This window comes from Zalophus californianus, chromosome 15 (assembly GCF_009762305.2).
Source record: "Zalophus californianus isolate mZalCal1 chromosome 15, mZalCal1.pri.v2, whole genome shotgun sequence".
NCBI classification, from domain to species: Eukaryota; Metazoa; Chordata; class Mammalia; order Carnivora; family Otariidae; genus Zalophus; species Zalophus californianus.
Window position 1 is genome coordinate 55,923,804 of NC_045609.1, and position 21,523 is coordinate 55,945,326.

At 38.1% G+C, this 21,523-nt stretch overlaps 2 protein-coding genes across 2 annotated transcripts in view; one reads left to right on the forward strand and one right to left on the reverse strand.

Moving 5' to 3' along the window:
• Window positions 1-12,169, reverse strand: part of LOC113923847 — a 51,789-nt gene extending 39,620 nt beyond the window's left edge. Inside the window, exon 1 of the mRNA XM_027597023.2 lies at window positions 11,867-12,169. Coding sequence (XP_027452824.1) covers window positions 11,867-11,895 — 29 coding nt within the window. The 5' untranslated portion in view covers window positions 11,896-12,169. The remainder of the gene's footprint in view (window positions 1-11,866) is intronic.
• A 75-nt stretch (window positions 12,170-12,244) lies between these two features.
• The window catches only part of LOC113920294 (protein CC2D2B-like), a 53,267-nt gene continuing 43,988 nt past the window's right edge, over window positions 12,245-21,523 (forward strand). Inside the window, exons 1-5 of the mRNA XM_027590645.1 lie at window positions 12,245-12,366; window positions 14,541-14,651; window positions 16,016-16,080; window positions 19,251-19,321; window positions 19,679-19,744. Of these exons, the coding sequence (XP_027446446.1) occupies window positions 19,274-19,321; window positions 19,679-19,744 (114 nt within the window). The 5' untranslated portion in view covers window positions 12,245-12,366; window positions 14,541-14,651; window positions 16,016-16,080; window positions 19,251-19,273. The remainder of the gene's footprint in view (window positions 12,367-14,540; window positions 14,652-16,015; window positions 16,081-19,250; window positions 19,322-19,678; window positions 19,745-21,523) is intronic.

The window sequence follows — 21,523 nt, forward strand, 5'->3', positions numbered from 1 at the left end:
TCCTGGGATCAAGCCCTGCATGGGGCTCCCTGCTCAGCGGGGAGTCTGCTCCTCCCTCTCCCTCTGCCCCCCCCCCAGGCTTGTGGTCTGCTCTCTCTCACTCATTCTCTCTCAAATAAATAAAATCTTTAAAAATAAATAAAAGAGGATAAGAACTACTAAGATTTTTTCCCTCAAATATCCTACCCAGATCGCTAGTAATTTAGTGTATAAAAAAATCAATTTTCCATCTCAACATACATTGGGTCACTGGTAGGAAGGGATGTTTTCAAAGAAGGCAGAGAACCAGTCTTAACACCAAAACTTTACGTGCCAAGTTTTTAATCCCTCTTGAAACCATACATTTTTAGTCTGTACCACCTCCTCAGTTAAAATGTTCCATAAGTTTTCTACTCAGTGGATAAAGGAGTAGGTGGACAAAGAGAAGGTTAGTCACAGAACAGAAATAGCAGCTGCAATGACACGGATGTTGTATTAGAGAGGGATGGATGGTGAAATTCAGTGATTAGAGCACTAGAAAGTGGCTTGAGATCAAAAGAAAAGTCACTTAGGTCCCCTTCCTTTCCTTAAACCCTCAAATGCCATTGTTAACCTTAGCTGTTGAAACAAATTTACATCTAACTCTTCCTTTTTGTTCCTACCACTGTGCTCTCTACTTACACTTCGTCACTGAGTAACTGCAATGGTCTCCCATAGTATGTCTCCTTTGCCTTTCAGATTCTCCCCCATTTATCCCTTCCTGTATGTCACTGTTATAGAATCTTTCTGTAAATGCTATCATTACAGGATAAATTTCAAATCTGTTTTTTAGACTCTTTCAAGGCCATATATCATACAGCCTTATCCTATATATTGAATTTTACCTTTCACCACAGAGCCCACCTGGAAATTGTGTCTCAGTCCAGCAGATCTCCTTAGAATCCCACAAATACAGAAGTTCATTTCTCTTTCTGGGTTTTTGCCCTTCCTTAGGCTATTTGGTCATCTAAATCATGGTTTCTCAACTGAGCACTAATGACACTGGGGCTGAATAATTTTTGATGTGGGGAGCTGTCTTGTGCATTACAGGATGTTTAGCAGTACGTCTGGCCTTATCCACTAAATGCCAGTAGCACCCCCTACTCCAAGTTGTGATAGCCAAATATAACTCCAAATAACCAAACATTTCTTGAAGGACAAAATCAGCCCTGGCTGAGAACCACTGATCAAAATCTGAGTCTCGCTTCAAGCCCTAACTCAGCCCTGTAAGAAATCTCCAATCAATACAGCCCATAGTCACCTCTCCCTTTTCTAAACCTATATGAAATGCTTTGTTTGCAAGGGACTAATTTTTTTAATGTTTCTTGATGACAGGTTCCATCAAAACTAGATTTGATGTATATTATGTCTTTACAACTGAAATCATTAGGCCTGAAAATAGGTCATTACTAATAATTCCAAGTGGTAGAACATGCCCAAATATCCTCAGAATACAACTATGTGAAAAGTATTCTTTTAAAGCTCCCAAGAAAGTTGAAAATTAACTCATCAGCTATTGCAATAATTCGGGTAAAAAGTGAATTAATCAGACAGAGGCATCAGATTTTAACTCCATTTAAAAAAATTTATTCTAAGCCATTTCAAACATAGGATTTCATTTTACTTCCCATCCCACTCTACAATCCAATTACCAAAACTTTTGTTTAATGCTGCAGTAATTTGTATCTTACGATGAACTGAAGTGCCAGACATTTAACTTAATGTAGATACACTTATTTCACAAAGAATTTCAAAGAATTGTACTTAAAGTGCAAATAAAACATAAGTAGAAAATCAAGAACATGTAAACATCAAAACATACAGATCATAAAAGCCAGATTCAATATTAACTAAACTTCACATTCACCTTTCAGCTTCTAAGAAACAAAAGCAAAAGAAGTGAAATAATTTATACATTACATATTTATAAAATATCAAAAAGAATCAGACAACAGCAAAAAGGAAACAATGTCTATTACTGAGTCCTAAAATAAATCATTCACATGACTGGACATGACATTTAACATGACTAGGCATGACTCAGTGAAAATAATTCTTCAAGGAATTAAGGCAGTATAGTCCAAGCACCTAAATTCCAAGTGGTTCAGCTTGATCCACTGATAGAAATGGATGGACTACACACCCTTGAAATAATCTTCTCTTGGTCAACTTCTTTTAGTCAAGCTTTTGAGAAGAAGTAAAGAAAGGACAATTCTGGATTCTACTGTCTCATAAGAATCTGGAGTGCTGGTGTTTTATAACACTTGTTGATAACTGATCTATATAAGCTAGAGGCTTTATGTGCACACCACGGATATAAAGACCCAAACCCATTAGCATTAAGCACATGGTAATTAATCACTATTTTTTCTTAAATACAGACAGACAATAAAACTGGTACCTTGCTGAGCAAGTAAAGGAGCTAGAACTCTTGCCTAGATAGAGGAAAAACCCACCTAAATGTAAACGCTTAAATAAGTACTCGATTGGGTTCTTTCCCTTTAAAGAGTGGATCTCTACCACGGGCATACATAAAAATTTCAAAAATTCTTTATAGAAATATTAGATGTCTTGGTCCCAATCTACGCATACTAAATCAGAATTTCCAAAGGTTGGGTCTACTAGAATTAAAAGTAGTTAAAAGTACTTTTGGCCTGGAAAAATTTGTTCCCAGTCATAGTATTTATTTATTCCCCCTTTCCAGTTAGTCAACCTAACATTCACTTTTCCACAGTAATCAGCAGCCTCTGTTCACACCTTCTGTATAGTGCCATTATATCTTTAAGTTAGGGGAGATAACTACCCGTTAGGGCACTTCCAATCGCATGCAGAAATGTCAGCAATTGGCTGGGCCTCATTCTCTTCTGAAGCCTTAACATGTTCTCACCTTCAACCACTAAATGTAAAAGAACCCTTTTGAAAATCATCACCCTCTCCTTCTGTCTCTCTCATAGACACATGCAACAATCTCACTGAAAAATTCTGAACTTCAAGAGTACTTTTTAGGAGAGAGGTCTTGCTAGGAAATGAGCAACAGCAAATCTGAACTTCAATTAGTTTTTGTTCTGATTACTATGTAAATTGGTGTCAGTTTGCTTTTATTTTTTAAGTAACAAAGATGAAAATCATAAAAGATGTATTGAAAGCTTGTGATTGGCAGTTTACTAAAACAGTTCCTTTCTCATCTTAGAATGAGTATTTTTCTTCTCCCCCCTCTCTCTCTCACACACACACATATACATACTCTTTGTGTGCTTGTTTTACAGAGGAAGAGTATGGGGGGGGGGAAGTAGAGACTAGTTTCTTAGGTTAGTAGGGTGAAACTGCAATTAAAATAGATTTCTTGGATTCCCTTACAGAGATGGATTGAGAAATTCTGTGATGGAGGTCAGGAATCTACATTTTAAATAAGCATTCCTAAAAAAAAAATAAAAACAAAAAAAAATAAGCATTCCTGGTAATTCTGATGCTGGTAGTCCAAGTACAACCCTGAAATAACAAGATCCATAGACAAGTAGCAAATGGCCAGGTAGAACAGTCCCTTCTAGGCAGAGGGAAGAACAAAAACAAGATATGAAGGCATCCATGCATATGCTATGCCTGAGGAACAGGTGCTTCAGTCCTTCCTGGTCCTCAGTTTCTATATCCGATAAATGAAGAGCTGGACCACATTGTCTCTGGGGTCCCTCCCAAAGTTAATATTTGATCATCACCCAAACTATCCAGGAATCATGGTTCACTGTTACCTGAAGATACTGTGCTCATTGTTATTCATTTATTCATTCAGCAAATTTATTAAGTACTAATGAATGGAGAAATGCAGTGTTAGCCCTCAAACAATATTTAGTCTCATGGAGAGAGAGTCCGACAATTACCATAAAGTGCCATAAAAGAGTGAATTAGGGATGGCATCACAAAGAAAGCTTGAGTAGAAACTTTATGGAGAAAAAGGGGTGGCATTCCAGGAAGGAATGGCACATGAAAAGGCATGCAGGCATGATGGCACATGCTAGGCCTAGGATACAGTGAGCAGTTCGGTATGGTTTTAGTATAATATGCATGCTGGAGAGTAGTTAAAAAAAAAAATGAAGCTTATGGGGCGCCTGGGTGGCTCAGTTGTTAAGCGTCTGCCTTCAGCTCAGGTCATGATCCCAGGGTCCTGGGATCGAGCCCCACATCAGGATCCCTGCTCAGCGGGAAGCCTGCTTTTCCCTCTCCCACCCTCCCACGCTTGTGTTTCTGCTCTTGTTCTCTCTGTCAAATAAATAAAATCTTAAAAAAAAAATGAAGCTTAGAAAGAAGACAGTTCATATATGCCATGTAAAGAGCTCAGACTTTACCAGATGGAGGAAATGAAAATAGGGAATCAGGCTTGCATTTTAGGAAGACAGTTTGGTGAGAGTATAAAGAATGAACCAATGAGGTATCACCCTACACCTATCAGAATGGCTAGAATCAATAAGACAAGAAAGAGCGAGTGTTGGTGAGAATGTGGAGAAAAGGGAGCCTTTGGAAGAATAGAAGGGGGGAAATCGGAGGGGGAGACCAACCATGAGAGACGATGGACTCTGAAAAACAAACTGAGGGTTCTAGAGGGAGGAGGGTGGTGGGGGGATGGGTTAGCCTGGTGATGGGTATTAAAGAGGGCACGTTCTGCATGGAGCACTGGGTGTTATACACAATGAATCATGGAACACTACATCCAAAACTAATGAGGTAATGTATGGTGATTAACATAACAATAAAAATTTTTTAAAAAGTGATACTTCAGAACAAAAAAAAAAAAAAGGGAGCCCTTGGTGGAAATGAAAATTGGTACAGCCACTATAGAAAACAGTATGGAAAAAAAAATTAAAAATAGAAATACCATATGATCCAGTAATTCTACTACCAGGTATTTACCCAAAGAAAACAAAAAGATTAATTCAAAAAGATATATGAACCCCTATGTTTATTGCAACATTAATACAATATCCAAGATATGGAAGATATCCAAGTGTCCATCAATAGATGAATGGATAAAAAAAGATGTAGTATAATAATGTACAGACTTGTCCAATCACTACGTTGTATACTCGAAATAAATGTAACATTGTGTGTCAACCATACTTCATTACTTAAAAGATGTAATATACATATGTATTTTGTATATATATAATGGATATTACTCAGCCATTAAAAAGGATGAGATCTTGTCATTTTCAACAACATGGATAAACCTAGAGGATATTATACTAAGTGAAATAAGTCAGAGAAAGCCAAATACCATAGATGGTATATGTGGAATCTAAAAAACAAAACAAATGAATAAACAAACAAAAAGCAGAAACAGACCCAGAAATACAGAGGACAAAGTGATGGTTGCCAGAGGAGAGGGGGATGAGTGGATGGGCAAAATGGGTAAAGAGAAGTGGGAGATACAAGTTTCTAGTTATGGAATGAATAACATGGGGATAAAAGGTACACCACAGGCAAAAGTCAGTGATACTGTAATAGTGTTGTATGGTGACAGATGGTAGCTATACTTGTGGTAAGCATGGCATAATGTATAGACTTGTTGAATTACTATGTTTTATAACTGAAACTAATGTAATATTGTATCAACTATACTTCAATTTAAAAATTTTTAATTAGGGGCTCCTGGGTGGCTCAGTCATTAAGAATCTGCCTTCGGCTCAGGTCATGATCCCAGGGTCCTGGAATCGAGCCCCATATCGGGCTCCCTGCTCAGCAGGAAGCCTGCTTCTCCCTCTCCCACTCCCCCTGCTTGTGTTCCCTCTCTCACTGTGTCTCTCTCTGTCAAATAAATAAATAAAATCTTTAAAAAAATTTTTTTAATTAATTTAATTTTAAAAATGAACCAGAAGAGAACAACTTGGAGACAAACACATCAATTAAGAAGCTACTATCAAGAGATGATGGGGCGCCTGGGTGGCTCAGTCGTTAAGCGTCTGCCTTCAGCTCAGGTCATGATCCCAGGATCCTGGGATGGCTGCTAAAGCAGAACAATAAGGAGAAAAGTAGGCTCCAAAGAGCAGTTATTTAGGAGATAGAATCAAATGACCTGCAACTGTGTGTGGGATGTTAAAAAAAAAAAATGGAATTTCAGTATTGTTCTTAGTTTTAACTTGGGTGACTAAATACTGGCTTCATTCAAAAAACAGGAAATAAAGAGAATAAGTTTTGTGAGGCAAGGTTGGTTTTAAACTCTGCATATTCAGAGTTTTGGAAATTGGGGTGAGGGTATCCACAGTCAGTCTGGAGCTCAGGTAAAGAGTGTGGGCTAAGAATAGATTTGGAATTTATTATCCTACAGCTGGTATTTGAGGCTATGAGACTACTCAAGAGAACAAAATAAAAAGAGAACAAGATAAAGGACAAAACCCTAGAAAGCAACAGTCAATGTTTGTTTTTTTATTTTTCGCTTTTCTTAAGATGAACTTGAACATGTTCATATGCCAAAGAGAAGAAAATGACTAAAAAATCATAGAAAAAAGGGATTAGAGTGAGATCCCAGAGGAACGAGTATAGAAAATTTAAAATGCTCTAAGAGATGGGAGAAGAAAAATAGAATCTGATGTTAGAGAAACCAAAGAAGGAAAGTTCAAGACTGGGCAACGGTCTACCGTACCAAGTGCATTTAAGAGGTCTAAGAAGATACACTGGGTTTGTCAATTAGAAAGTCCTTAATGGCAGGTAAGTGATAGAAGCCAGAACACTGCAGGTGGAAGAGTTAATAGACTTGGGGAGTGGGAGATTACTCTTTCCACAAATTTGATAGTAAGGGAGAGGAAAGAGAGAGCAGAAATCAGAGGATAATCCAAGTGGAGGCATTTTTTTGTTGTTGAACAGGGAAGATGAAGCTGGTGCAGGTGGGTGAGAAAAGGTATACTGAAGATAAAAGAAAAGGTTAAATGATGAAGCAGGGCCCCAGGGGAGACAGAATGGATGGGATCTAGCATATATATAGGATCAGTTGTGGATAGAAAAAAAGCATACCTCTTAAGCTGAGACAGGAGAGAAGGATATCTGCTGATGAAGTTAAGTCGGCCTGGCGGTCACTGTTACAAATTCACTTCTGAGAGTCTATTTCCTCTGAAAAAGCAAAACCACCTGCTGAAAGTACAAGGTCAAAGATGGGATAGAAGGTTTCAACAGTGATAAAAATTAGAATAGTAGCTGTAGGTGGAAAAGGAAAAGAATGGCTGAGCTCTATTATGGACTGTGACATATCGTCATGACAATAATCTGGTTTTGTAATTTTCAGTACTAGAACTTAATTATCTTTTTTTTTTAAAGATTTTATTTATTTATTTGAGAGAGAGAATGAGAGATAGAGAGCACGAGAGGGAAGAGGGTCAGAGGGAGAAGCAGACTCCCCGCTGAGCAGGGAGCCCGATGTGGGACTCGATCCCGGGACTCCAGGATCATGACCTGAGCCGAAGGCAGTCGCTTAACCAACTGAGCCACCCAGGCGCCCAGAACTTAATTATCTTTAAATATATGAGTTGAAAAAGCAAATGACTAAACTGAGCTAGAGAGAGAGCAAAAGCAGAGAAAGACAAAAGGCAGGGAAATTTGAGTAAATAATGAACCAAGTAGCATGGCTAGACAAGGAAGAAAGTTAATCTAGGTAGAGGCTGATGATGATAAAATAGTAGTCAAAGGACAGAGTCTTTATGAGGCCACAGATTAAATATAGAAAAGTAAGGAAGAGGGAGAGACGGATAAACAGAAAGATGAGAGGAGAATGCTAGAATTTAGTATTTTTAATATGGAACAGTCTTAGACATTAAGGTCCCACAGACAGTCATTTCAGGTGCTGGAACTGTGATGCACATGACTGCTTTAGTCCCGCCATGGTCTTGTAGGACTTGAGTAATGAAGACTGAGTTGGGTGCTAAATTCTTTTTTAAAAGTGAGGGAGTGACCAGGGAGCTGATAAATGATGAAGAGGAAGGTAAACGGTAATTACACAAGGGTTTCCATTATGTTTTACAAGGGTAGGATGGAGTGGCCTAGCAATGGCAATGAGGAGATGGAGCATATCAATGCCCCCTGTGGTATGTGGGGCTTGACTTCCAATGTGGTGAGCTGCTGGGAAAGCAGTGTCCTTATGGGAGAGTCAGTCTCCAAATATCAGGAGGAAGAATGTTATGTAAGAAGAAGGGGATAAAGAGCAGTTTACTTATATCACATATGGGGAGTCCAGAGAAAAAGTAATTGTCTCTGGAAGAAGGCTGATGATCAAAAGATAGAGAAACTGTGGGGATAAGGCTATGAAAAATTATCAGTGTCATTACCACGTATAACAGAAACTAGAAGTAGAATGGGATTTACTGATCTCCGATCTTAAATGAAACTCTCATAATACTCTTCCAATATCAAGCTGCCCAAAACACTAGGACTTTATTTGGTTGCTGAGGTTAAACAACAGTGTTAGTTCTGGTGACTCTATTATTAAAAAGTAAAAAGAATTTCAAAAAACCCAGGCAATCAATGAAACTCAGAATAAAATTAATGATGTTTACACTCATCTGTCGTTAATATGGACATTCAGAAAATAAAATTAAAGCTTAAAATCTCATGAGAAACTCACAAATTTCAAAGGAGAACTAAAGGGTATCCCTAGAAGCATGAAAGAGATAGTTTGGAACATAAGGCAATATTTTGACCTTTAGATAGTATGTTTATAGAATACTGCTTGAAAATACAAATCCATTCTGAATATTTACATTACACAGTGAGGTCCCAGGTTAAATTCACTCAATGTTTGGCAAGAATCAATATGATAGTACTCTGCTCCCAATTTCAGGATTCAGGGACTTTGTCCCCCCACCCCCATACATACAGCTGTCCTTCTTACAGCAGACCCTCTGGTTTTGTGACAGAAAAGCTCTGAAAAATGGGCAAATGGGTGGAGGAAGACATAGTAGTGTAGGATGGAGGATCCAAATTATTTTGAATACAAATATAGTGGAATGAGGGATAAAAATCCTCAATGTGATTACTTTGTCACAACACATATAATACCTATTAGGAGTCATATAGCAATGAACAGAATTTTACTTGAGGAAAAAAAAAAACTAGACCCAAAGTGTAATCAACAGGAACTGACCTTCTAACAGAGGGAAATTTCTCAAAGAAAAAAATAATAAGGCAGAGAACTTAATAAAAGAGTATTCCAATCGGATCAAATAAAGAGAACATTTCTGAAAAACTCATGTTAAAATCCTGTGTAATTTAAAGGGGCAACTGCACATTTTTAAATTTTTTTTAAGGTTTATTTGTTTTAGAGAGGTGGGGAGGGGGAGAGGGAGAGAGAAAATCTCAAGCAGACTCCCCACTGAGTGCACAGAGCCCGACTTGGGGCTTGATATCACCACCCTGAGATCATGACCTGAGATGAAATCAAGAGTTGGATGCTTAATAAACTGAACCACCCAGGTGCCCCATTTTTAAACTCTTTTCCAAATCAATCCCAATTAGAGTATCTCTTGTCTGTAGCCATATATCTTTTCTTTCTTTAAAAACAAAAAACAACAACAAAAAACAAAACAAGTTTGGGAAGAGAGATCATTGGAAGATAAAAGTAAATCTATACCTCCAGATAAGAAAATTGCTATTTTAGAGTTATTGAAACTAGTTTGTTTAGAGGCTCTTCAGTTTAGAAGTACTTTCCTATTTCACTGTCACGTTTCACCATACTCCCGAGTGGGAGGTAGAACCAGGAATACTACAATCACCCAGACTATTCAAATGCCCAAACTGCAACTCATCAAGTTAAAGGACTGTAGGGATATTTGAAGTGATGTCATCTTCTGGGGCTCACAATATGGAAGGTAACCATGCTTTTTGACAGAACAGTCCACAGCACTGCCTGGCGGCGCTCAAAATGACATTTTATTCTGGAAACAAGTAATATAATAAACTAAGCTCCTTCCTCCCATTTACCCTCTACAGCTGGACTTACAAAATCAAATGCCAGGCCGGTTGACATACCTAAGTAAAACATGCCCCCCCCCAAAAAAAAACCGATAAAATAATAAAGTCAATCAACTGTAAGTCTCAGTGCTTCGGAGGCTAAAGGGGGATGGGAAACTGGAGAGGCTTACTCTTTATAGAAAAGACAGCTGCAAATCACTTACTATTGCCATGTACAGATCTGGTTTCCTAAATCTGATTTTTCAAGAAATCTAGATTTTCATGTGTAAGCTCTGGACCTTTAAATGACAGCAACTTGAAAAAAAAAAAAAAAGAACTGAAGCGAAACCATTTGGCAAGTGAGATTTGGATGACCAATCTGAGTGAGATATCTGCTGGACTGATACTATTTTCCTTTAAACTTGAAAATATTTAGGGTTGATTTTTTTTTTTTAGCTCTTTAAACTACAAACTGTCCAATATTAGATCTCAAATCCTACACTACCTCACTTTAGCCTGTTCATTATTCAGGTATACATACTTTATAACATATGAAAGTGTAGTTGTAACAGTATTACCTCAGTAAATACATGCTATATGTATTTTTACAAACAGTACCCCCTGTTGGGGCTCCTGGGTGGTTAAGTCCCGTTAAGCTTCCCACTCTTGATCATCTCTCTGGTCATGATCTCAGGGTCATGATCTCAGAGTCCTGAGATGGAGCCCTGCATCAGGCTCCCAGCTCAGCGGAGGGTTGGCTTGAGATGTTCCCTTCCATCTCCTTCTGTCCCTCCCCCAGCCCCTCTCTAAAATAAATAAATCTTAAAAAAAACTACACACACACACAAAAAAAAACAAAAACAGTACCCCTGTGTGATAATTATTCCAGAAATTAAGTGAATTTAAGGAACAGCACAGATTACATATCTTTTGCACATGCACTCTTATTCTATTTAGCCTGTAACGTTTCTATTTACTAAAGTATTGCTTGACTTTGTCCTTCTTTCACCACTACCATTGTTCCTAAATTCCCATAGCAGAAGAGCCGTAGAAATTCAAGATGGGAAACCCGGCAAGGATTTTACTCAGAATAACAACATGGCCAAACGATTTCGAGGCTCGGACACATTTAGCGGTATGCAGTTATCTCAGCTGAGAAAGCGAGCAGAACTTCCCAGTTCTATTTCTACGTATGCCACAATGAACCAACATATCCTGGAACATTATGTTTGCAGCAGTTTCTTCACTTCCACATCTCCCCTTTCCCAAATATACAAGGCTGTCAGAAGTCTGAACCCCCTTCTAAGATTCCCTGGAGTCCAAGGGCCAAGCGCAAAGCCTGGCGCAGAGAGCCGCTAGAAAACATCTGTCGAATGTCTGAATGAATGAAAGCCTCCCTCACACCGCAGAGCTGCTTTCCTTACTAGCAAGTTTCCTAACTTCATGCCCGCCAGTTTCCCAGGACAAGTTTCAAAACACAGAACATTTTCACTTAACTCATTATTTTAACTCGGGGTGAGTCACTGGGAAAAGAAATGTAAGCTGTTTCGTTTATGAAGCAAAGATGACACGACACGAGTGAGCATGTCCTGCGTGCACTACCTCAAGGCTTTTAAAAGCATTAAATTGGTTACATTCATACCAAGCGCCGGAAAGAAAAAGAACCCCTTTAGGACGCCCCTTGGGATGCCACCCCCAAAGCGCCCGAAATCAAAGCTCTCTACTCCCGGCGCGGTCGAACCGGCGGGTTGCGCGGGCGCCCGGAGCGCCACCATCCCCGCCGCCCGCCCCACACGCCGCGGAAGACCACAGGGCGCACCTGGACCGCGGACAGCGGGCGTGCGAGCGTGTCCTCCGGGACGCCTACCATTCCGGTTGTCGCCGCGGGCCCGCGTCGGCCGGGGAGCTCACGGCCGGTACTCACCCGTTGGGGATACTATTCTTCTTCACCATGACGCGAGAGCTGCGGGGCTTCCACGCGCCAGGACACCGCGCTCTCAGCTCTCTCCCAGAACAAACCCTCGGGCAGCTGCAGCCACTGAGGCACACAACCAGACCGCAGGTGATCAGAGCCGGCGCTCCTGCAGGCGCTAGAGGCCCAGGCCAGGGCGGGAGTGACAGGCTCCGACGCCTCAATTCTAGTCACAAGCCCAAGCAGCCGATGAACAGACGTAGCGCACCGAAGATTCCCGAAGGCGCACGCTCTGCGCTCGCCGGGGACCCAGCCGGCTCAGGGGCCGCACCGCGCATGCTCCCGGACGGCCTTGACGTCAATCCCCGAGGAGGGAGCGCTAGGCGGGCGGCGGGCTGCGACCGCGGTCGTGAGGAACGTTGCGGGGCGGTTAGTGACCTCTCAGAGTCCGCGATAAATGGTGCGTCCTGCCTTAGCTGTTCATAAATAGCAAGAGTGCCCTGTCCATCCAGGTGAATGCCATACTGCCTATTAAAGCCCCCTGACCCCTCCCTGTCAGACACCCCGGTATCTTGTATGGTTGGAGCCCTGCTCTGTGGACTAAAACTAGCGGCGGCCCCCTGGAACCAGACAGACCCGCACAGGCCGCTGGGACTTGTAGTCCCCAGAACCTGGCCGACCCGTCCCCGTCATTCCCTTGGGAAATTAAGTGGGTTAAGAACTACTCCATTTTGCAGCATTCGAGAGTAGTGCTTGATTTGCATCAAATCCAAGACCATGTTATTTATTGAGTGCCTATTTTGTGCTGAACATCTTGCTAGGATTGGTGGAGGATAGATGATAGATGAGTTTGGATCCCGGCACTCGTCCTCGCTTTAGGGTAGGCGGAAAGATGAACTTGCAGAGTAGGATGTAATGAACAAAAATAATGCTTTTGGAGGTCACAGAAGGGCCAGAGTCAGAAAAAAAAAAAAAATTCCCGGAAGATGTGGGATTTGAATCAGGCTTTGAGACGTGGAATGCTCTAGGTTAGAGGAAAGTTGCAAAAAAATCCAAGGATGGATGTGGGGGGGGAGTATAAAGAAGGTTGATCAGCCTATAGTCAAAGGTTTATGTTGGAGAGTGGTGAGCAGGGCTTAGGTGGGAGAGTAGACACGGCAGTCTTTTGGCCTTTCAGGAAGGGCCTAGTTTTGACTTTCTCTCCAGTTGAGACTCTTAAGTACAGGCACTGAGATATATTGTCAGGTTTAAGTATCACAGGACTTACCTGTGTCCAGTTTCTGGACATCGTGGCCCGTGTTGGTCTTTGAATTAATACTTTTTATAAATCCTGTAATTAACTTGAGAGTGGCAGAATTACATTACATCGCGCGCGCGCGCGCGCGCACGTGTGTGTGTGTGTGTGTGTGTGTGTGTGTGTGTGTGTGTGTGTGTGTGTGTGTGTGTGATATAACCTTTCAAAATATACCACAGTTTTTGTAACCTGTTTTGGCATTAATCGATCTCTATATACCTAAAGTCTCAAAGGAAGTGAACCCAAATCTTTCTTGACCTGTAAGAGCAGGTTATGGTGATTTGGGGGCTTAGTCCTGTATGCAGTGGATGATTTCGTTTTGATGCCTTTTGAAGACATATATAAATTCACAGAAAATTCTAAGAGCAGGTTATGGTGATTTGGGGGTTTAGTCCTGTGTGCAGTGGATGATTTCGTTCATGCCTTTTGAAGACATATATAAATTCACAGAAAATCCTTTGTCAGGCCACTTGTTCCTAGTTTTTTTATTTTAGAAAATAAGATTATAGTTAACTAAAAGGTATTCATTTTCAAATTTGTCAGGTAATGAAACACCTGGAAGTCATGATGCTCTCTGTAAAACATTGTGAAATAATGCTATTGTATTTACCTAGTTGTAGAATTTCTTTTTGTTAAATTCCACCTTTTCCATACCTTAGTACCAGTATATTTGCCATATATTTAATAAATTTTGATTTTGGCAAAATGCTATCCATTGCCTTAATTTTACCATAACTTTGAGTGAGACTTTAAGTTTTTTGTACAACACCACAATGCAAATCAAAGAAGTGTGGAAAAGCATGATTTAAGAAACACTGCTGTGAGGGAGTTCAGAAGGGACTGATCATACTATGTGACAATAGAACTAAAATAAAGATAAAGTTGGATTTGAGCCTGAATTCAGTTCCGCTAAGGAAGGTGAATTAATACATTTGGAAAGATTTCCAGGAGCTCGGAGAAAACGAAAAGAGAAACAAATTCCTAGTTAGTTCATAATTAACCAAAGAAATATTACTAGATATCAGAATATGCATGTTGTGACCATTCCATATGTTAGAGATTTTTCTGTAATTTTTTTCTGCTAACACTCCTGAAACCAAATGGCATATGACAGAAGTAATCAAGGTAATTTAATGTTAAATTTACACACAACATAAAATTTCATTTCAGGAATCACCATAGTGATAAAGGCACAACTGGTAAATTTACAGAACCTAGAGATTTCTAAATGCTAAGCAAGAGGCAAACATTTATACACGTAAACTGCCTTCTGTTTGCTGTGAATCAGAAAAGGCTGAATGAACTACTTGACTTTAATTCTCAGGTTTTGACTATGGACCTCCAGGTCATCTGATACAAAAATAGCTAATCCTCAATTTCCTTACCCTTTAGAAAGAGCTTTAACTGCAAGAATTGCAAATTAACAATAACCTTGAAGAGAAGATTGGGTTTAACTGTTGGATCCTGAGTTTTTCAATAAAGAGAGTTGAATGCTGTAAGAAGGTAAAAGTCTGAATCACAATTTTTCCTTACTTCAGCAAGATTTTCAAAAAGGCAAATGCAATTTTTTTCCAGATCTTCAATTTTATTTATTATTTTGTCTATAATCATTTATTTATCTTATATCATTTATGGAATGATAAATGAACCAGGTTAGAAACATCTCCAGATCTACAAAACAGTACCTTGTTAAAAATTTTTTTAAATTTATTATAATTTAACTATCTATGGGATGTGCTGTCACTAAAGTTTCCCCTAGTGTAGCAGATAAAATTTTAGATGTACATAATCAGCAAGCTAGGTATTGATTTCAAGGTTATTTTAGATGTTCTTGCAGAATGCAAAGTAAATTAAAAATTCTCTTTTCCTGGCATTATATTCCTGTTGTGCCTAATTTTGTTATGTTAGCAGGAAGAATCTTAAAGATATTTTAAAGAGTCTTAAATCAACTTCCTAAATGTCTATTTACTGATTAAACAAAGAATTTAGTTAACTTAGACCTGATTTTCTTCTGTTTTCTGTTCTCTTCTATTACAGTATTTTTAATCATCTTCTGGATTTCTCACCTGAATGTCCCATAAAGATCCATTAGCAACATCCAAAAACTGAACTTACTGATCCCTACCCCAACTACATTCCTACTTTGACAATACTTGAAATGACGCTACCTCTCAGTGACTCAAACCAAAAACCTGGTTTGGTTCTTCCCTCACTTTGTCTTCTCCATGTAATTGCTCATGAAATCTTGTGATTTTTACCTTTTAAATGAAGCTCTCTCCACTTTCCATTCCCACTTGCATTTTTGATTCAGATCTCTAGCATTGGGACTATTATAATGGCCTCCTAACCAGTCTTCCTGCCTCTGGTATATATCTCCATGTTTAATCAGATATTTTTTCTCACTAAAGTTTTATAGTTCTCAGAGAGTTCCCACGTATTTTAATTGAAGTTATTCCTAACTATTTTGAAAATGTTTTTGTTGTATTGCTATTATGAAAGTGATCTTTCTCTATTATATTTACATATAGGGAAGCTATTAGCTTTGACATATATTCCTCTTGTATTCTGCCACCTAACTTTCTAATTGTGTCTAAACTTTTTGATTGAGTGTCTTGGCTTTTCTATGTATAAAAACCTATCCTCTACAAACAATGATAACTTTGTCTTCTCTTTTCTAATAATTATACTTCTTACTTCTTTTATGTGTCTTATTACATTAACTGGAATTTTTACTATATACTAAAGGTGATAGCGTATTTCTTTATTTAATTTCTAGTTAAATTTAAAAAATTAAGTAGCATACTTTTAAGTGTAACATCATACTTTCAGTAATATATCATCGTTAAGACTATTTCTTATTTATTTAGGAACTGGAAATGAAAGAACCATCATGAAAAAGATCTCAAAGAGAAAAGAAGATATGAAAAAAAAGGTAAGGTATTAATGGAGATTATAAGAATCTTGATTATACTAATAGCCCAATTATAAATATAGGATAGTCCTGAACAATGTGATATATTTTGTTCTATATCCAAATCACATAGTTTGCATGTTAAAAAAATAATAAGCTTAAGAATGAATTATACTCTTTGGTGTGTTAGTTATGCCATAGTATTAGAAGTGAGTTATTTATTTATTCTCTTATGTAAATATTAATTCATTTACCTGTTCTCTCAGCCAGCGGTCCATTTTCTGCTTTGCTCCAAAAAAAAATTTTTTTTTCTTTTTTTAGTGAGTAAATAAAACATATATAGGACCAATATCTACAGGTCTTTTAGAGTAACTCTAGTTAAGATTCATATTTTATCCCTGTCTTCTAGAGGGATGGGAAGTTATGAAGAAGTGTGCAGAATCCTGAGAATGCTGGTTGAGATGATTGGAAATTAAAGGGAGACCTCTATCAATCACTTACTGTCCCTTGGTCCAGAATAGAATTAGGTATTTTTAATTGTGTTGAGGAAGATGCTGAACATCTAGTTTATGTTCTTAATAGTGTGATACAGGAAGCACTGGTGGATTTTGAAGTTCTTTCAGGAAGTCTGTAGACGAGACTCTTATTGTGATAATGGCTTTTATTTTAGTTGTTAGTTAAGGAGTCTTTTGCTATTGTATTTAAACTTAAAATGAAAAACAAACTCATAATCTATATTGTTCTAAAAACAGACTTGACATTGCTAGTATGGTTTAATTTCAGAATATTGAAGCTTAAAAAACTTAAAAGGAAGTTTGAACATATCAAGTTTTTTTATAATGGTAGGATATTCAATTAGAAATACCAATAGGCAACTAGAAATATGGTATTCAGGATAGCAGTCAAGGTTGGAAGCCTTGGAAGCAAGATTTGGGAAGCCCTGGGAATACATCCACTCCCCAAAGCCTTGGAATGCGCCCGCATGTAAGCTATGAAGAGAAGTGTGACCATTGAAGAACACAGGGAGTAAGTGGCCAGAGAAGTAGAAGAGTAGAGAGCAATAATAAAGAAAGTTTTCAGAAAATAAAGGTGCCCAACATTATCAGATGCTACAGAGTAATCAAGTAATAGCTAACATGGATAGAGTGTTGAGTTTCAAAGTATTTTCATATGTCTGGTTTTATTTGGCCCTCCTAAAAGATATGTAAAGTTGACAGTATACCAACACTAACAACTAACCATTGGATTTTATCATTAAAAGGTCCTTTTTGATATTACAGAGAGAAATTTCTTAATTTAAAAATCCACAGTATTTAAAGAGTTTATACAAATTGATAAAAAGATGAAACAGGAAAACAGGCAAAGGACATGAATTGGCATTTTAAAGGTGATGATTTTCAAAGGGCTGATGAACATATGAAAAGATGTTCAATGCCAAAACAAAAAGATATAAGGTAACCTGCTCCCCCAAGTTTTTTGCAGATGTCAGAAGATAACAGTGCAGAAGAAAATGTAAACAAGCATCTCCAAAAAGGTTCTCAATAAGTATACCACAACTCTGATACTGCTGGTTTCTATTTTTTTAAAGATATAAATGACTAATCCTATCCTAAGGTTTCAACTGGGAACAGAAGTTTCTTAAGAAATGAGTTCAAACAGGGCGCCTGGGTGGCTCAGTTGGTTAAGCGACTGCCTTCAGCTCAGGTCATGATCCTGGAGTCCCGGGATCGAGTCCCACATCGGGCTCTCTGCTCAGCAGGGAGTCTGCTTCTCCCTCTGACCCTCTTCCCTCTCATGCTATCTATCTCTCATTCTCTCCCTCTCAAATAAATAAATAAAATCTTTAAAAAAAAAAAAAAAGAAATGAGTTCAAACAGAAACTAAACTTCCTAGATAATGTAAGATGGGCTTAAGAAAATACATAATAAAGTCAACACATGTAATAAAACCAAATTTTGTTTTCTCTCCCTTTCTACAAACACGAAGAAGCCACTAGTGCTTGAGACTGTGTTAGTCCATAAACATGCATAGATACGGAACCTGCTTCAGGAAGCTCCAGATCTCAGGGAGAAACATATATAAATATGGTTGAAACCTGGTTCATTCATTCACCAAACATTTATTGAGACCTGACTTTGTGGCATCTGCCATTCTAAATTCTGGGAGTAGAGTATAAACAAACCAACTAGTAATTTTTAAACTTACCAAGGAATACTTGATTACAAAGTAATCTGCCTTTGGCTCAGGTCATGATCCCAGGGTTCCAGGATCGAAGCCCTCATCAGGCTCCCTGCTCAGCGGGGAGCCCGCTTCTCCCTCTACCTTTCACCCTATTCATGCTCTCGCTTTCTCTCAAATAAATAAATAAAATATTTAAAAAAAAAGAATGAAGATTCTCATTACCTGTAGTGATTTAGTTTTATATTTACCCTTTATTTCCATTAGCCTCTTTGCAACCTTTGTGTACTCAAAGAAGAAGAAAAAGAAAAATGCAAGGCAGAATAACCAATAGGCCCTCCATTTTCTACTGTACATAGGACTGCATCACCCCTGTCTTTCTCAGTCCATCTGGTGGATTATCTGGTGGATGAGCAGAAAATAACACATAGCTTGGAGTGTACACACTACCTGGAACCTTGTTTATGCTCTATGTTTCATATCCTTTAAGAGCTGGCAAAAGTAGGGGTTGGCAGTATTGTTCTGATTTTTCAGAACTGACATAAGTAGTTAAAATGGGTACCTAGAGACTTCTCTCTCTTCCTTTCAGATTCCTTTCTCTCCAGTTTAATCAGATTAAAGTAACCTGGCTTTGTTATTTGTATACTCTGCAGAACAGTCTACGTAGAATATGACTGTTCAGATGCTTATCTGAGCTTACTTTTTTCTTTTTTTTCTTTTTTTTGACTAACTATAAAGGACTGTCTCCAATAGCTGAGGATATAGAAGGTAGGGGAAAAAGTTACAAAAAGAAGCAAGTTTCAGCCCTGTTTAGTCCAGATTGGAAAAGAGGGAAGGGACAACAGCCACTGGTCTTAGGTTCTAAGCTCACATAGGGCAATGACCCAGCCTTCTTAATTGTCATGATCTTTAGAAATCCATGCAGTTTAGCTATTTAAGCACTTTTGCCGCTATTGCTGTTTTATTATAAGAAAGTGTCATGAACTCTGTATTATGTTGACTTCCTGATTTAGATGCAGAAGAAAATCAAAATGTAATGGAAACGTTGAGAGGCAAAGTAAAAGAGAAGCTAAAAAATGCTAAGGTAATTCTTCTTTTTTCTTTCCTGTTTTCATATTTACTGTTTACTGAAATATGTATCATAATAAACTTTTCTTTGTCAAAAAAGAGTGAAAATTCAGCCTTCCGTAGCTCCTTAAGTCCCAAAAGCTTCAAGTTCTTTTCCATACTTTTTTTTTCCAAACCTAAAGCCAAGAAAAGTTGAGTTGGTCATGGTAAGTATATATGACATCTCAAGGGAAAACATGTATATACTAGTTAAAAGAAAAGCATTGAGAAATCTTGATTTTTATCCATTTTGAATAAAAGACTTATGAGCACAAATATGTTTATATTTGTGAAGATTAAATTTTCCATACCATTTACTTATGTTGTGTTTCAGATTAATCAAGGTGAAAAATCCTCACCTCAGCTACTCATTGATGAGAAGATATATCAGTGGCCTAAGGTAAATAATTTTTAAATATTTTTTAGAATAGCTTTATTGAGGTATATACTTTATATAGCAGAATATCACTGATTTTAAGTGTATGATTTAATGATTTTTAGTAAACTTACAGAGTGATGCAGTCAACACTATAATCCAATGTTGTCACTCCACAAAGATCCCTCATACCAATTTGCAGCATTCTCTATTTGTACCTGACATTATTTTTGTCCTAAAAAATTACAATAAAATATTATAGGTGATCCCCGGCTTACAGATTTTGTTTTACATCTCAATGTGTAATCACATTTTGAAACTTGAAATGACAAAACAACTCTGTTTTGGGGAACTATCTTATTTAGGGTAAAGGTTGCTGAACACCTTTAGCCAAAAGATTCCAAGTAAAATGTCTTAATTAGGATCGAAGTTTTATTTCTCTCTAGTTGTAAAAGGTAAGTAGTATAAACTGCTGGGAGAGTTCTGCCATCTTCAGCAGATGGTTTCTATCTCAGAGTCCAGTGGGAAAGTTTCAGTGCCTTATTTGCTGGCCACAGGGAAAGAAGGAAAGAGCCAGAGGGTTGCAGATTGATCTCTTACAGGACAAGACCTGCAAGCTGCACACATTACTTCCCTTAAAGGAATGTGGGGAAAATATTTAGGTCCCCCACTAAAAGATTCTGTTATTAGAGATGGGGGAAAGACAATAATGGACAATTAGTCATTTCTTCCATAAGCAACAAGACTAACTCTACAAATTTTAAAATGCAAGGAATTTTTTAAAAATCATCTTTGTCTCCCCCACAATGCTCCTCTTGGGTGCTTAGTAAGAATTAATTAAATTTAAACATAAAAGCAGACTAAAAAAAAAAAAGATGTGTATACATGCTATTCATTCAACAAATAAAAGTGTGCCTAATTTGGATTTATGTAACTGTGAATAATAAAAAATTGGAAGCTTGTCAAAGTTGGTCCAGGAGTGTCAAGAAAAGAGGTGAAAAAGAAGAGATAGTGGCTTCTAAGACTCCCCATACCAACTGCTAGATAAGAGTATCTGCTTAGCAAGTGGTTTTGTGATGAGCAGAGATAAAGGGAAGTAAAGTACCTACTGACAGTTTCGAAATGCGGCATTGTTGCAGGGTGAATAACTTTTTTAAAATTAATGTGACAGCTAAATTGTAGATACAAACAGGATATAAAATAAGCTTTGTATTTTATATATTTTTAAATTATTTGACTTCTAGTAACTATGAGTTTTACTTTTTATTATACAATTAATTCCTTCCCAAATCTCCCTAAAAACAGTTCATTTTTAATATGTGTGTGAGAAAGAAGTGCTAAGTGATTTACATTTAAAAGATTCAGACTTGACAGTACTGAAAAATGAAAGCTTATTTATCAGCAAATTTATAACTAAGGATATGCCCCTTTTAATGCCTTTTTTTTTTTTAAGATTTTATTTATTTATTTGACAGAGAGAGACACAGCAAGAGAGGGAACACAAGCAGGGGGAGTGGGAGAGGGAGAAGCAGGCTTCCCGCTGAGCAGGGAACCTGATGCGGGGCTTGATCCCAGAACTCTGGGATCATGACCCAAGCCGAAGGCAGACGCTTAACCGACTGAGCCACCCAGGCACCCCCCCCTTAATACTTTTAACTGTCTATAACCACAAAAGAATGTAGGTGGGCTGGGTGGTACTTGTGTGTGAGCGCACACATCCATGAGAGCATCCAAAAACAGGGAGAGAAAGTAAAGATTTGCCCTGAGCCCCATTTTGATCACACTGTAAAGTATACTCTTAGT